Consider the following 17,542-nt stretch of genomic DNA (forward strand, 5'->3'; position numbering starts at 1 on the left):
CTTTGTCTTGTACATCGACAAAACCTTGTCCCATGAAGCAACAAGATGTTGGGCAGGAGTATTGAGATGTGATGTTTCTTCACAGAACAATCAATGGTGCCATGTTGCCCACTGCAGTGTGTCACTTCTGTCATTTTTACAAGCCAATAAGCCTGGTTTCTCTCTCTGCCATGACCCCTTGACTTTGTACCATTGAGCAGCGTGAGTGAAGGTTATGTTTCAATTATACAAAATCATACAAGTACATTGCTGCATAAAAGTCATATATGAATTGACCCAAAGTAAACCTAATACCATGTTTTGGGGCCCACTGTAGCATACCTTCCAGTTAACAATCCTATGAGACTGAACTTGAAATATCACACACTTTTGGTTTTGAGATGTTACATTGATTCATGGAAGAATGTACATGCATTTTAAAATGGTTGCAGTTTTCAGGAACTTTTTAATTCTGTCACTATCTCTCCACTGCCAAAATAATCCATGCTTGAAAATCCTGAATCACCAGATTAATTTTAAGCAGGGTCATGTTGAGATCTTTGTTTGTGTCTGCTTCCCATTCATTTATGATGCCGACAGAATTTATGTTCAGGAGGTTAAATTAGTTATTTGGTTTGAACTGAAACCAGATACTTAAAACTATATGCCGGTAACTTCACACCATGGCCGTTTGGATAACAGAGATTTACCTTTGCACAATTCACAAACCACTGTCCAAAAATTTGAGAAATTGAATGAAATTCGCTCTCATGAAATTTAAGTGAACATAGTAAACAAATAAACACATTTTTTTCAACGCCCATTCCTTGACTCGCGCAGCTGATGCGGCTTCGCGTTACCAAATAATATGGATAATTTTCTAGGAAAGTTGCTCCTTCGTAACGTGATGAATTTTTTGTATATTTAAAATTTTGAAGCTACAAATTACTTGCTTTGTGCACGATTTATGATGTCTTGTTATGGCCTTTTGCTGCAAACATTACTGCAGCCACTATGATCGCATTTTATACTGCTCTTTTGTACTTTGCGTTGAGAATTTTCTTCTTGATACATTCAAGGTGTGTTTTTCTGGTCAATAATATGCATGTGCGAGAGAATGGGCAAATCTGCCTATTTCCATGGTTTCTCATCTTCCACTGTTGCAAAATGATGCTAAGTTAAAAGATAAGCCATGATCTTATGAAATGGCAGAATAGACATGAGGGGCCATATGGCTTATTTCTGCCTGTTACTTTTGTGTTCTTATATTCCAGGTGTAGATGATATAACCTGTATTCTTATTTCATTTTCTTCTCCCTTTTGTTCTGCCTGCTGACTTTGATAACATGAATCAGTGCATGGTGGAAAGGGTATTAGGGCCACCGCTAATGAGGACGTTCCTCCTGACAAGGGTATGTCTGAGTCTAATGTTGCCCAGCTGTGACAACATTAGCAAAATGCAGGCGTGATAAATCAAAACCTTTCCATCATTACTAGAGTGTTTCAGAAACCTGTTTTTGATAGCTGTAATATCAGTCATTGCGAATGATTCTTACGATTTACAACCTAGTATAATACGTTTTTATTGTGCAAGATACTTTTACTGATTCGGAAGTTAAATCTAAATCAATTACTAAAATGCACAAAGACAAAGTTTACTTTTTATACTGGGATGGAGGAAGTAGTTAAAGAAATGGGAGTGAAGTTTAAAAGTAAGAGTGTAAAATCTATGTTGTTGTGCTTTTCTTTTATGAGCAAATAGTCAGATAGTTTTGGATATCTATTAATATCCCTGCAATTTTATTAAAACACGTAATGATTGAAATGTCGATAAATGGATTAAGAGTGCTTTGTCCAAAAGACTGTACACATATGAGGTTTGGTTTACCAAGAGAATATATCTGGGAAAATGTGACAAAAATAACTTATTGTACCAAAAAGAAAATAAAAAAAACTGCAGATGCTGGAAATCTAAATTAAAACAGAAAATGCTTGAAATACTCAGCAAATCAGGTTGCATCTGCGGGAAGAGAAACAGAGCTAACTTTTCAGGCCAAAGACAGATTCGTGTGGGATTTTGAAACAGAATTAAAATGGCTAGCAACTGAGACATCAAGATAGCCAAACAGGCCAAGTGCAGGTGCTCAGCAAAGCGGTTATCAGGTCTGTTTGGTCTCTACATAGAGCATACCACATTGCATTCGACAAGATTCAAGTGAATCTGTCTTATCTCGGTCTGTTTAGGATGGAGGTGAGGGAGGAGGTGTATAAACAAATGTTGCATCGTCCCCAGTTACAGGGTAAGGTGTCTGAGGAGGGGGATGAATAGTTGGGGAAAGTTGATCGAACTACAATCACTGAGAAAGTAGTCCTTGGGGAAAGCAGAAAGGATTGGGGAGAGGATGTTGTGATGGGTGGTGCGATCATGTTGATAATGGTGGAAATGTTGAAGAATGATGTGCAGTTGCGGAGGCTGGTGGGGTTAAAGTTAAGGACCAAAGGAATCTACCTCTGTTCTGTCTGGGGGAGATGGATGAGAGCAGAATTACAGGATAGAGAGATGATGCAGATGAGAGCTTAGTCAACCACAATAGGAGGAATTTATTCACAAAATGCTAGAGTAACTCAGCAGATCAGGCAGCATCTCAGGAGAGAAGGAATGGGTGACGTTTCGGTGGGGGGGGGGGGGGACAAAGGAAGGATATAGGTGGAGACAGGAAGATAGAGGGAGATCTGGGAAGGAGGAGGGGAAGAGAGGGACAGAAGAACTATCTAAAGTTGGAGAAGTCGATGTTCATACCACTAGGCTGCAAGCTGCCCAGGCGAAATATGAGGTGCTGTTCCTCCAATTTCCGGTGGGCCTCACTATGGCACTGGAGGAGGCCCATGACAGAAAGGTCAGACTGGGAATGGGAGGGGGAGTTGAAGTGCTCAGCCACTGGGAGCTACATTTGCTGACAAAAGAGGATGTTTCTAATGTCCTGGAGTGGAAAGCCGCATCTTGAAAAAAGATGCAGTGGAGATGGAGAAACTGAAAGGGACTTGCGCCAATCAACCCCTCCTCACCTGTATCCATCTGTAGATTGCTAACTCTTGACCAACCCTTCTTCTTCCCTTGTTTATACTGTCAATCTCCCCTTTGCTCTTTCAGACCATATTAAGGGTCCTAATCTGAAACATTGACTGTCCATTTCTCTCCACGGACTTTGGTTGACCCACTGAGTTTCTCCAACAGCTCTCTTTTTTTTTTGCTGCAGATGCCAGCATCTGTATTTATTGTGCTATCCATCTGTGGTGTTTTTTCATCAGAATTGGCTTGTTGTTTCTGCACCAGGTCTAGTTCGTCGCAGGTTTTCAATACATTTCCTAAGCTAGGAAAGTGGGCAAATTTGATTTGCCGCTGAACACTGTGTCAAATCAGATGCGGGGTGTAATCGGAGATTCCCGGTGATAAGATGTGCAGAAACTCATGACTTGTACATTTGTGCTAATTTGCTACTATCCGTATGGAAAAAATCAATTTAATAAGTCTGTTTCTCTCACAGGTGATTTCCTACTGTGTGTTCCTAGCATTTCCTGTTTCATAATATTTGACCTTCAAAGTATTTTGGTTTCATATGCAAAATTGGATTATAACAGAAGTGATATCCTGAGAAAGGTCTTCTATAATGTAATCCAAATCGCATCTCGTTTTTTTTCAACATTCAACATCATGAAAGCAAACATTTCACTGAGCATTAAAATGTAAAGCTCATGCACACTTAATATGTAATAGCAATAGGAAATTGATAACCAGTGTTACTTTTTGATATGTTGTTGGAATCAAAAGCAAACATAGTTACCCTATAAGGTATAGTTTAAATGCTCCTCAGATTTTAATTTAATTGTAGCCTCAACAGGCCACAAGAGTTCATAGTTTAAACCTTTTTTTGCTAAGTTAGAACATCTAAGTTAGTCAGTGAGTGACATGGGAGGTAGGGATTAATAAAAGGCTTGGCAACAAAAATATTAGGTCGGTTAAATGTCATCCCTGTGTTATTTCAAGAGAGGCATATAACTGGTATGTCCTCCCATCATTTGATAAACTGCCACAAAAAAAGATATAAGAAATATTATGAATATTAACCACTCAAATTGCCATTGCAAAAATTGAGTATTTTTCTGATATTTATTGGCTAATTAGATCCAGATATTTTTCAGCTGTTTAAATAATCTTGAATTTTGAGAGCCTTGATCTATACTAATGATCTCTCCATACTATGATATGATCTAATCTTAATATACATAGACACGATATGTTTGACCAAACCTTTGTTGCCGAGAGTTCCTGAACTGGAACATAGCACAAAAAGTAAGGAAATTTGTGTTTGGTAGATTATTTCTTTGTTGTAACAATGCTTCTTGGCAATAAATCTTATACCGTTGGAAAGCCTGTTTATTTCCCTTTTAAATGGTGCCACATTTGTAAGGAACATGCATTTGTGGGATGAGCAGCAGAGCTGAGTATATGGGTTGCGCCCATGAAAAATTTGCCAAATCTTCTCTGCCAATGCCAAACAGCTTATTCTGCTGTTGCTATTGACTCTTGTTTTGAGCTTCTGGTACCCCCAGGTGCTGACAATCAGGTGCCTGATTGGCACCTGATTGGCAGCATCTGTGAGCATGGGCCCTGCTACAGTGGTCAGTAGGTGTCTGCTCTAAGAATCGGCATGCCACGTTTGACTGATCTGGATAGGGCCCGTGCGATAGGGCAACTTCAAGCTGGTGTTCCGCAAAACCAAGTTGCGGCATTATTTGGAGTGAGCCCTAGTACCATCTCCAAAGTGAAGGCCAAGTTCCATATAACGGGGGATGTCAGAGACAGGCCGCAAAGTGGGCGTCCCAAGAAGATGACACCCGAAGACCGTTTCCTCACCCTGTCAGCACTAGGAACCGTAGGCTGTCTTCTACAGATTTGCAGTCAAGGTTTGCAGGATGATATGGCCGACGGCTCTCTGCCCAGACAATTCGGAACAGACTGCACGCAGCTGATCTCCGGTCTCATAGGGCTGCCAGGAGGCCTGCCATGACTGCCCTTCACCGTCAGGCCCGTTTGCGCTGGTGTCGGCAACACGTGCACTGGAACCTGAACATGTGGAGGAACGTTATGTTCAGCGATGAGTCCAGATTCTGCCTACGGCAGTTGGATCATAGGGTCAAAGTGTGGAGAAGACGCGGAGAACGCTATGCTGATTGCTGCACCGATAGAGTAACATCTTTTGGTGGAGGCAGTGTGATGGTGTGGGGCGGCATCTCCCTCACTGGAAAAACGAGGCTTGTCATCATTGGAGGCAATCTCAATGCAGAGAGATATCGAGATGAGATTCTGCAACCAGTGGCAATCCCATATCTCCACAGTCTGGGACCGAACTCTGTCCTCCAAGATGACAATGCTCGCCCCCACAGAGCAGGGTTTCTCAGAGACTACCTCCAGAATTTGGGAGTGGAGAGGATGGAATGGCCTGCCAGCAGTCCTGACCTCAACCCCATTGAACACTTGTGGGATCAGCTTGGGCGTGCTGTTCGTGCCAGAGTGACCAACACAACCACGTTGGCTGACTTGCGGCAAATGCTGGTTGAAGAATGGGATGCCATCCCACAACAGTGTGTGACCAGGCTGGTGACCAGCATGAGGAGGAGGTGCCAGGCTGTTGTGTTCTTCCACACGCTACTGAGGCTGCTGTTTATTAAATGAATAAATTGTTAAATTGCCAATATGTCTTGTTTCTTCAGACTTCAATCATCCAATCCACCAAACAACACCGAACAAGAGTCAATGGCAGAATAAGCTGTTTGGCATTGGCAGAGAAGATTTGGCAGATTTTTCATGGGCGCAACCCACATACTCAGCTCTGCTGCTCATCCCACAAATGCATGTTCCTTACAAATGTGGCACCATTTAAAAGGGAAATAAACAGGCTTTCCAACGGTATAAGATTTATTGCCAAGAAGCATTGTTACAACAAAGAAATAATCTACCAAACACAAATTTCCTTACTTTTTGTGCCATGTTTACATGTTCTTTCAAGGAGGGAAGGTATAATTGAGGTGAATCACTGCAAGGAAGTAAACTTTCGCTCACATTCCGACTCCTTTCTATGAACTTACAGTGATTGGTGAAGATTAGATTATATCCCTGGAAGAGAATGATGTACCGAGTAATTAAGATTGATAGATGCAAATTTGAGAAATCAACTTCACTAAAGTAGAGCATCCTTTTAGTTTGAACATTTATGTAAAAAGATTTTGAATTGGGTGGATTTAATTAATTTTACAAATTCAATAAACTGAACAATCAAATTTTACTTTTCAAACATAGATCATGAATAAGTTGTTCTTATATACAGATAGAGGCAATCCCCACATTACGGCCTTTTAGGTAACGGAAATTTACCCTTACAGTATTCACATATCACTACCCAAATATTTGAGATACAAAATACAATTTGGCTCTAATGGAAGTTGTGTGAAAAAAAGTAAATAAATACACTTTGTTTCAATACTATTTTCTTGACACAAGCTCAGGTGATGCAGTTCGAGTTATGTAAAATCATGATATGGACTGTTTGCTAGGAACATAATCCCCTCGTCTGTAGTCAAACAGATTAAATTGAAGTTAAAGCTTGTGTCTAAATGAAGCTTTGGGTCGAACTTAAGGATTCTGATGAAATAGCTGCTGATTGACAAAAAATTATTCCATAGCTTTTCCAACAGTGACAGAAAGGTTTTGTTAGTAAAAAAATGACTTAGAAAATGTGAATAATTTTTGCATCAAGCTTTGCATGTCATGAATTCTTTTTAAAAAATGCCCATCGTCTTTAAAAATCCAACCCAAAACTCAAGGGTTGGAATCTGCTTCCATTGAAAGAATATGATATTTCCAATGTTAAAAAACACATTTCTACAATATTAAAAACAATATTATGTCATTGCTCCATTTCCTGGAGATGGTGAATAGTGCACATTTGTAATTTTCATCTCCAGCAAAAAAAGGTAATCTTAGTATTTGACCCTGGTTTGTTACCTCAGAAAAAATAATTTAACAAACTATCACTTCTTAAAGCACAACATGTAAACATCTTATGTGGAAACTATTGAATTAATTAGTGTATTATTAAATGTTCACTATATAATGTACTAAATTTCACTAAAACCAGTGAAGCAGTAGTTTCTTCTGATTTCTTTCATCTGGTCCAGGTTGCAGGATTTTAACCCTTTTGATCAATATGTACGCATGACTAATATGTGATATGTCGTGCATGGATGACATCAAATATTTCAAGCATGAGAACCATATATTTTAATATCACAGTACTTTTCACAGTTGTCTTATGTGAATGTCTTCACACATTGATGATAATATAATTTAAATGTTCCATCTTTATACTTTAATTATTAATCAGGCTCTGGTGTGAATGACCCAGTAGGCGAAGTGTCCATACAAATAGACCTTTTCACCCATCCAGGAACAGGAGAACACAAAGTAACAGTAAAAGGTAAGAATTACATCATTAATAGATATACAAAAGGACATTGGTTCCTAAAGTACTTAATGAGAATCCATGCTCCAATCAGTTAAAATTAAAACAAAATTCTCGTTCCTACCACTTCCATTCAAAGAAGGTAAACTGTTAACGTATATTAGAATGCTCTTCATTGTCACTTTTAGATCTTTTTTGTACATTAATAAATTAATTCTTGACTATAGCATGGATGCTTTTCTCACACTTGTATAATTCCTGTTTATTTGATTTATATTAATATCAATTATTTTATCTTTTCAATTTATGAATTTAAAAGTTTCCCTCTACTTACCTTATCTAAATCTGTCATGATTTGAACACCTCTATCAAATTTCTTTAGAACTATAAATTCATGTGATTACTTCGAGATAGTGAAACAAGTACAACTCTTATCCCCTATTAGCAGCAATACCTCAAACATGCAACCAGATTGTTTATCAAGTGCAGCAATATTGGTGTATGTAATATAATGTATTACTTAGTCTGCTGCAAAAATGGATATGCATGGCTTGTGTGTCCTTCTATCCCAAATGCATTAGCTGCCGTAAAGGATTAGTGCTAGGTCAATTACCGTTATCAATATTTTGTTAATACTCGTTACATTCAAAGTACCACCCGTAATATGTTAAAGACTGGGTGCAGCAGGTTAATGTATAACGAGTAAACTTATTATGAGATTTTTAGTATGAGATTTCAAGTTCTAAGCACAAGATTTTAGATATTTTAAATTTACCTTTTCCATTCCATCTTTAAAAAAATATTTTCAGTTTGTCTTTGATTTACATCCTGAGCAGTCCCTTTAAATAAGGGTAAGGGAATGTACACGGGTGTTCATTTTTATGTCCTATTTGCTTACGAGTACAAGGAATAGATTATAATTGCCCTTTTCATGAACAGAATGAGCAAAGAACTGATATTATATAAAAGCTTCTGTGATAAGTAGGATTAATGCATCATCTATATGAATCCAGGATCCTGAAAGGCCATTAAATAAAATACAAAGGCATTGTTGGCAGTGATGCCATGCTTTACAAAGGCATTGTTTAGCAAATTGTTTCTCTAGGATATCTGTAATTGGAGATATTGTGAACTCATTTAATTCTGTGCTCAGGATCAACACACAGAGCTGATACTAATCAGATGTCTTGCTGCACACAATAATAGATAATCTCATAACATTTAAGAAATGTTGACATGAGCACATGATGTAGAAGACTGCAGGCAAAACCTATAAAATGGGATTGTTATAGATAAAAACTTGGTGGCTGGCATGGACCTGGTTTACAGAAGGATCTGCTTCTGTGCTATATGACTAAAACCTTTTGGATAATCTGAAGTTATTCCTCACAGGTTAGAAAGTTCTGGTGATTTGCCATGTTTTGGTTGAATAAAAATACAAATGTTTCTTCACAGGTAAATGATTATGTGATTATGTTTGTGGTGGGAATAAATTTATTTGTGTTTCGTCTACTTGTTTTTGAGGTAGATATTTTTAAGGTGGAGATTGTTAGGTTCTTAATTAGTAAGGGTATCAAGGGTGATGGGGAGAAGACAGGAGAATGCGGTTGAGAGGGAAAGATAGATCAGCCATGATTGAATGGCTGACGAATGGGACGAATGGCCTAATTCTGCTCTTACGAACCTGTTCAGGCATGGATAAAAATTAAGCAATCAGGTGTATGTTTTAGATATAAACTGTTTCAAATTAACATGTTGGCATCCATCCATCTACGAAAGATGATGGTGCAGCTTTGACGTAGCCCTGCTTGGAGATGGGGAATATTCATCTGTGGTTACTTTTCCTGCTGTGGCTGACTAGGCCTATCCTTGATAGGCAGACCCTCCTACAGCTTCCACAGGTTTCCTCTGGCCGTTTGGATTGGGGAGTGCGTTACTGTTGCTGTTTTGTGGCATAGGCACCTGGCCTCAGGATCTTGAACCACATGCTGTCATGGTGCTTCATACCCGTCTGGGGGACATTTCCCCACCTCTCTCGGCCCTCAGCAGCCACTTCTTCCCCGTTGTCAGTGTCAATGTTAAAAATTGTCATATTTCTTTTAATCGTATCCTTGTTGCAAACCTTAGCGAAGTAATTCAAATTAACAAGTACAGTATTAAATACTTTGATTTGCAAGGGATCTAAATTTAATCTGGAATTTGATTTGATATTTGTTGCAACTACTAAATCAGTGTAACATGATTTATGTTTTACAGTGGTAGCTGCTAATGATCTAAAATGGCAAACAACTGGCATGTTTCGTCCATTTGTGGAAGTCACAATGATTGGTCCACATCTCAGTGACAAGAAAAGAAAACTTACTACAAAATCAAAGAGCAATAACTGGGCTCCAAAATACAATGAGACATTTCACTTGTGAGTAAATGATCATTTTTTTATGAGTCATTTCTAATGTTAGCTTTATTTAAGTGTTGTAGCAGTAAAAATAATATGTGAAAATAATTTTTTTACAAGGAATTTTAATATAGATGTGCAGTCAAGAAAGGCTTGAATCATTTAATAATTTAGAATTTGGTGTCTCCTGAATAATCCAACTTCTCCCCATATCCCAAAGCGGGTCACCTTTTGCCACAGTAGACTAAGCAGCAAAACCAAGACCAGTTGGGCATCCCCAAAAGAAAGCTGATAAAGTTGAGTTATATGGCTCTAATCTAATGACCTGACCATGCCCTATTTTTTTAATATTTCTGCTGGATCAGGAGCAAATTATCACATTCCAAGGGCACAATCTTATTGAGATTGAGACTGGATAAAGTATGCCAATGTTTTTTTTAGGAGGAAAATCTGCTGCCTTTAGCAATTGCTTTAAAGTGACCCCAGAATCGCAATAAAAGGTCTCATAAATCTACCAGTTCTATATTACCAATATGATACACAAATAAAATAAAATAAATCATCAGACATTGATGTAGGCACTGGGATCAGGCAAGATAGGTAATAGAGCATGTATTTGACCCTGCAATATTCTCAGCATTACTGAATTTTGAATATCATTGCTATCATGTTATGGCGAGTCCGGAAACTTGTTCTTTGTTGAAGAAGTTTATTGCGACAGCAATATTCGCATACAAAGGTTTAACAACAAGATAACGGACAACCATCAAAAACTCACTGTCTTCTTCGAAGACGTCTCCGAACTAACTCTTTTCGGGCGCCAAAAGCGCACATGACAACGCTGTCCAATCAGCGATGTCGCTCTCTGGACCAATCCCTACGGTCGCGCCCACACGTGACCTTGCTGGCCAATCTGAGGGTTCGACGACCAGGACCATTCTCTATGGTCGCTACATGACCCCCCCCAGAACCCGAGGTACGGAACCTAGCAGGGAGCCGGATTTCGCGACCAGAACGAGTAAGGAGAGGGGCAGCCTGAACCACAGGAGCCGGGGATTCCGGACTTGGAGGAACAGCCGGAGCGGGGGGTCCTGGACTGATCGGAACTGCAGGAGGCCGGCCTCTCCTAGGGGGTTGGCCGACCAGGACTGGTTGGTCCGGATCCAAGTGTGCAGGTTTAAGCCTGGACACTGAGACGAGCTCACTCCTGCCGCCCACGTCTAAGGTGAAGGTAACCGTCCCCTTACGCAAAACCCGGAACGGCCCTTCATAGACCCTCTGCAACGGGGCACGATGGGAATCCTTTCGCAAAAACACAAACTCACAGTCCTTCAGGGAAGGCGGTTCATGTACCATGGGACACCCATGACGTGAAGTCGGAACTGGGGCCAGGGAACCCACCCGTGCCCGGAGCGATGCTAAGACTGTTGGGACTGGAGGCAGCTGGTCTGAGGGGTCCGGAAGCAAATCCCCGGGTACTCGAAGTGGCGAGCCATACACTAGCTCCGCGGACGAAGCACCGAGATCTTGCTTAGGAGCAGTCCGGATGCCCAGAAGGACCCAGGGGAGTTGGTCTACCCAGTCCGGGCCTTCAAGCCTCGCACTGAGGGCCGCCTTGAGTTGACGGTGGAACCTCTCCACAAGCCCATTTGCCTGGGGGTGGTATGCTGTAGTGTGTTGTAACCGGGAACCGTACAGCTCGGCTAGCGTGGTCCAGAGGGACGAAGTGAACTGCGGCCCCCTGTCGGTGGTAATAACCGCCGGAACCCGGAAACGTGCTACCCAATGGAGGGCCAAAGTCCTGGCACAAGAGGCTGCCGAGATATCGGACAATGGGAAAGCCTCTGGCCACCGGGTGAACCGATCCACCACCGTGAGGAGATGGGTGTAGCCCCGGGAGGAAGGCAAGGGCCCGACTAAATCCACGTGAATGTGGAAAAAACGAACTGCTGGGACCTCAAACTCCTGTACGGGGGGCTGGACATGGCGCTGGACTTTAGCGGTCTGGCAGGGAACGCAGGAACGTGCCCAACCAGCTACCTGTTTACGCAGGCCATGCCAGACAAACCGAGCGGCTACTAACGCAGAGGTGGAGCGAATGGACGGGTGCGCCAGCCCGTGAATGGCATCGAAAACCCGGCGCTGAAGGGAGGGCGGCACTACCGGCCTGGGACGGGGAAGGGAAACATCACACCAGATTTTTGTGCCTTCCGACCCGCAGGCTACCTGAGCCAACTTCAACCCCGAAGTGGTGGACTGGTATGCCGAGGCGGTATCCGCCAGAAGCTGTGCCTCCGCAAGCTCCTGGGGATCCACCTCGCAATCCATCGCCGAAATGGGGGAACAAGCAGGCCTAGACAGGGCGTCAGCAACGGCATTAAGCTTACCCGCGACATGACGGACATCGGTGGTAAATTCGGAGATGGCAGTCAGGTGCCGCTGCTGGCGGGCCGACCATGGGTCAGACAATTTGAAAAATGCGAATGTTAATGGTTTATGGTCCGTAAAGGCCACAAATGGGCGGCCCTCAAGGAAATACCTGAAATGACGAACAGCTAAATAGAGGGCCAGAAGCTCTCGGTCAAATGCGCTATACTTCAGCTCAGTCGAATTCAGTTGCCGGCTGAAAAACGCCAAGGGCTGCCAACGGCCACCGACCTGCTGCTCCAAAACCCCACCAACCGCCACGTCAGACGCATCAACCGTCAGGGCCGTGGGGGCGGAGGGGCTCGGGTGGACCAACATGGTGGCGTCTGCCAAGGCTGCCTTAGCTGCTGTAAAAGCCGACTCTGCGGCCGGGGACCATATCAACTCTACCGGTTTACCAGCAAGGCACTGGAAGAGCGGGCGCATGACCCGCGCAGCTGCCGGAACGAACCTATGGTAGAAGTTAACCATACCTACGAACTCCTGCAGCCCTTTCACTGTGGTGGGCCTTGGAAATGCCCGGATAGCCTCCACCTTCTCGGGCAAAGGGGTGGCGCCGGCAGGGGTTATTCTGTGCCCTAAAAAATCAAGAGAAGGGAGGCCGAATTGACACTTGGAGGGTTGGATAATGAGCCCGTGGTATTGGAGCCGCTGGAACACAGTCCGCAAGTGGACCTGGTGTTCCTGCACTGAGGGGCTGGCGACCAGGATGTCGTCTAAATAAATAAACACAAAGGGTAAACCCCGACCCACACGGTCCATCAGTCGCTGGAAAGCCTGTGCCGCGTTCTTTAAACCGAAAGGCATGCGCAACCATTCGAACAACCCGAACGGAGTAATCGTGGCAGTTTTCTGTATGTCCTCCGGCCGCACAGGAATCTGGTGGTATCCTCGCACCAAATCGATTTTGGAGAACACCACCGCCCTTTCCAGCCCAGACGAAAAGTCCTGCAGGTGCGGTATGGGGTAGCGATCAGCCGTGGTGACAGCATTGAGACGCCGATAATCGCCACATGGTCTCCACCCCCCAGATGCCTTGGAGACCATATGCAATGGCGAGGCCCATGGGCTGTCGGACTGACGGACAATGCCCATTTCCTCCATCTTCCTAAATTCCGCCCGCGCCACCACCAGTTTGTCTGGCGGTAGTCTCCTGGCCCGAGCGAAAACGGGAGGGCCCTCGGTGCGAATGTGGTGGACCACGCCATGCTTGGCCGAAGGGGCGTCAAAACGCTGGATGAGCAGCTCTGGAAACTCCGCCAGGACCTCAGCATACGAGTCAGGGGCCGCGACGACGGCCTGGACAGTAGGGCTGAGCGGGGAGGCGATTGTCGGAGCGACAGGCTCCTCGCTGGCGGAGGGTCGGAGGTTGTTACCGCGGACATCAGGGACCAGTGAAAAGGCCCAGAGAAAATCTGCGCCTAGGATCGCTTGTCTGACGTCTGCTATAATGAATGGCCATTCGTACGTGCGGAGGCCTAACACAAGGGACATCTTCCGCGTACCGAACGTGCGGATGGGGCTGCCATTAACCGCGATGAGGGTAGGACCTGTCTTACCCGATCTGGTCTCCAGGTCGGTCGGCGGCACTATACTGACAATGGCTCCCGTGTCCACTAAAAATTCTGTGTCCGTGAATCGATCTCGGACGTAGAGGCGTCGGTTCTGGCCAATCGCAACTGCCCCTATGTACGATCGGCCGAGGCATTTCCCGCGAAAGTACAAGGTGAGCGGCAGTTGCGGGATTCTCTACCCCATCGTAGATGATAATAGCACCAGCCGCGCTTGTGCGGATCTTTTTGGCGGGCTTTTGGAGGACTGGCGGGAGACGCGGCGCCATCTTGATGTCGCTGTGGCGTGGTCACTGATGTCGAGACCTTGTTGATCGAACCACTTCCCTTCGATTTGGCCGCTATGAGCGCATCAGCTTTTTCTGCATATGCTTCTGGGTCCTTAAAAGAACAATCCGTGAGCAGAAGTCGGACATCTTCGGGAAGCTTCTTCGGAATGCCTGCTCGAACATGAGGCAATCCGTATGTTCACCGGCTAGCATCATCATCTCGGCCATGAGAACGGACGGCAGTCGATCTCCGAGATCCGGTAGGTGCAGAAGTTTTTTGGCGCGATCATGCCTATGGAACCCGAAGGTTCTTAGTAACAGTGCCTTCATGGCCGCAGGAGGATTTACGATGAACCGCATCACTCGTGTGGTCGTCTCCGGCGATAGAGCGCTGACGAGGTAGTAATACTTCGTCGCGTCTGTCGATATGTTTCTTAAATGAAACTGGGCTTCGGTGTGGACAAACCAAGATTGTGGTTGGTGTGTCCAAAACGACGGAAGGTGAACGCTTACTGCGCTTAACTCCGGTGTGCCAGGCGCAGCATCCAACAACGGGGCGTCGTGTTCGCTCATGGTCGGTGATCGCCCAGATCACGTCGGGGTCACCAATATGGCGAGTCCGGAAACTTGTTCTTTGTTGAAGAAGTTTATTGCGACAGCAATATTCGAATACAAAGGTTTAACAACAAGATAACGGACAACCATCAAAAACTCACTGTCTTCTTCGAAGACGTCTCCGAACTAACTCTTTTCGGGCGCCAAAAGCGCACATGACAACGCTGTCCAATCAGCGATGTCGCTCTCTGGACCAATCCCTACGGTCGCGCCCACACGTGACCTTGCTGGCCAATCTGAGGGTTCGACGACCAGGACCATTCTCTATGGTCGCTACAATGTCATTTTATTCACCCCAAACCAGATAACTAACCCTGGTTAAATGAGGATTTTTGATGAACATGCAAACTTAAACCAGAGATGCAACATTAATGCTACGAGACAGAAATAATTGCATGTGAAACAGTGGAAGTTTTGAATGAGTTCAAAAATCACATGGTATGAAGAAACAGCGCAGTCTGCAAACTACAACATCAATGTATTATGCAATGCAATATCTGCATTTTTGACAGTGCAAGATGTCTTTCTGGTTGTAACTTTGCTGAGAGGTCACTTATTGAGTCAGACGCCAGGGTATCCAATTTCAGTAATGTATCGAGGTCCATGGAAGCTTGGAAAGTGAGAGTCCGCATAAGCAATTCCCATGTTGCTTTGTCCACCACCATTCCTCTTCTCCCCTTCCTCCACATATCACCCCTATAGTTCGAGCAGTTTGTGTCTCTTTTGGCTAATCAATTAATACTGTTATTTTTTTGGTATCTCCAATGAATTATGTGAAATGTCAGTGCTCATGTCGTGCAAAAATGAAAATGTATATATATACTTGTCATTGATTGTCTTCAAATAGGTTTAATGCTTTAAAATAATCTGCATTAATAACCTCACCTTAAATCAGAAAACTTTTCTCATTAATATATATTTTTCTTTTTCTTTTTGCAGTATATTGGGTAATGAAGATAGTCCAGATTCATACGAACTTCAGATCTGTGTGAAGGATTACTGCTTTGCAAGAGAAGATCGTATTATTGGGATTGCTGTAATGCAACTACGAGATATTATAGATAAAGGCAGCTGTGCTTGCTGGTGTCCACTAGGCCGCAGAATTCACATGGATGAGACAGGATTAACTGTCCTTCGAATACTATCACAAAGAACCAATGATGAAGTGGCAAAGGAATTTGTCAAACTTAAGTCTGAGTCTCGCTCTGCTGAAGAAGGCAGTTGAATGTTAGAGGGTTGATTGTGTCAGTGGCTTGGGTCACTTTTGTTTCTAATTTATACCTCGTGCCAATATGTGCAAGTGTTCAATAATTATCTTTTGTAAATGGGACCCTCTGCACTAATCTGTCATTGTTAATAAGGTTGTGTTGTACACCAATCGAAGTATAGATCTTTGTGAATTTTATTTATTTACAGTAATCAAAAAATTATATTGTGTTCAGAAATAAAAAGGTTATTGCTTAAAAATAGGATGCTTACATTTATGTAAATAATTTTATGAACTGAACTTGAGGCTGTGATCTCAATATTTTTTCACTTCAATTGAACACTGTGATACCATAATTTAGTGAGATGAACAACTGAGAAATAGTTTAAAATATCCTAACTCATGCCTAGTGCCTCTGTTTTTCATCTCTCTCCCATAGGATTGCCAAAGGTTGTCTTTAAATTGTTGTAGATAAAATCAGACATTCCATTTAGTAATATTAAACATTTAGAATCCAATGCCATGTCAGGATTAATTTGTGATTAGAGTCTTTTAGTCACAGATGTCAAGCTTAACTTCCATTGTTGCTTTACTTAAAAAAAATACTCAAAAAGTGGATAAGGTTATGGAAGAAAGGTTGGCCAAATATTTATCCAACAGATTTTTTCTGATTATGCTTCTGATAAACTGTGAAAATTAACCTAAATTTGTATTCACGAACATTTGTGGATTTTTTTTGAACATAAGATCCTTAGGCAGTGAACATTTTGAAAATCATTACAAATACTTTGTGCACTAGTGTTAATTTTGAAATTCTAAAGGAGTGCATAAAAAGCTATGCTTCTATTTTTAATGATTTTTTTAAACAACATCATTTCAAGATAATCTATTTTGTAATTCATATTCATGTATTTTGTATTATTTTATTTGGGAAAATCAAAATGCTTTTGGAGGTGAATTTTTGAGCAGGTTCATCTAATCATCCACTATAATATTGCCAATGGACCCATGGAACCCTGAAAAACTGTTCATGTGGTTTTTCCCATATTTACAAGAACCCTTGCCAAACCTACAACAGACGACTGAAAGAGCCCTTACAGATATTCTGCCTGTACAATACTTGCATTGGAAAATATTTATGTTATTTTTACATTGCCATGTAATGTGCCATTTATTTTAAATAAAGTATTGTAATTAATACAATAAAATCCCTTCCAAAATACAGAAATGGTAGACTATAGATTTTTTTTTAAGCCAAAAAGTATTATTCTGTTAGTAAACGTTATAATGTCATTGTAAAAAATTGGATTTTTAAAACAGTTTTAGCCCTTTATTCATATGAGAAAATTAAGTTACCAATGAAAAAATTTGACTAAAGATTCTCACAAAACATATTGCTTGAGTTGTTTGAAGAAATTGTGCAATCAGAATGATTAATTTACATAAGCAAAATCCATTCTAAATGTCAGAGAAAAAAGTTGATACAAGGCCGAGGCAATAAGTGTGCAACCAGTAAATGGGCAAAAATATTGCTTTTAATTCCCACCTGGTGCATCCAA

The 17,542-nt window shown here is 42.3% G+C and overlaps 1 protein-coding gene across 4 annotated transcripts in view; it reads left to right on the forward strand.

Annotated features, from left to right (window-relative positions):
• LOC144592116 (protein unc-13 homolog B-like) overlaps positions 1–17,194 on the forward strand; it is a 344,358-nt gene extending 327,164 nt beyond the window's left edge. For 3 of the 4 annotated variants that reach the window (XM_078396494.1, XM_078396502.1, XM_078396509.1), the window contains 4 exons: positions 1,335–1,391; positions 7,422–7,514; positions 9,756–9,915; positions 15,716–17,194. In XM_078396494.1, coding sequence (XP_078252620.1) covers positions 1,335–1,391; positions 7,422–7,514; positions 9,756–9,915; positions 15,716–16,001 — 596 coding nt within the window. In that variant the 3' untranslated portion in view covers positions 16,002–17,194. The remainder of the gene's footprint in view (positions 1–1,334; positions 1,392–7,421; positions 7,515–9,755; positions 9,916–15,715) is intronic. The other variant, XM_078396517.1, reaches the window with a different exon arrangement.
• Positions 17,195–17,542: the final 348 nt, after the last annotated feature.

This window comes from Rhinoraja longicauda, chromosome 1 (assembly GCF_053455715.1).
Source record: "Rhinoraja longicauda isolate Sanriku21f chromosome 1, sRhiLon1.1, whole genome shotgun sequence".
Classification (NCBI taxonomy): Eukaryota; Metazoa; Chordata; class Chondrichthyes; order Rajiformes; family Arhynchobatidae; genus Rhinoraja; species Rhinoraja longicauda.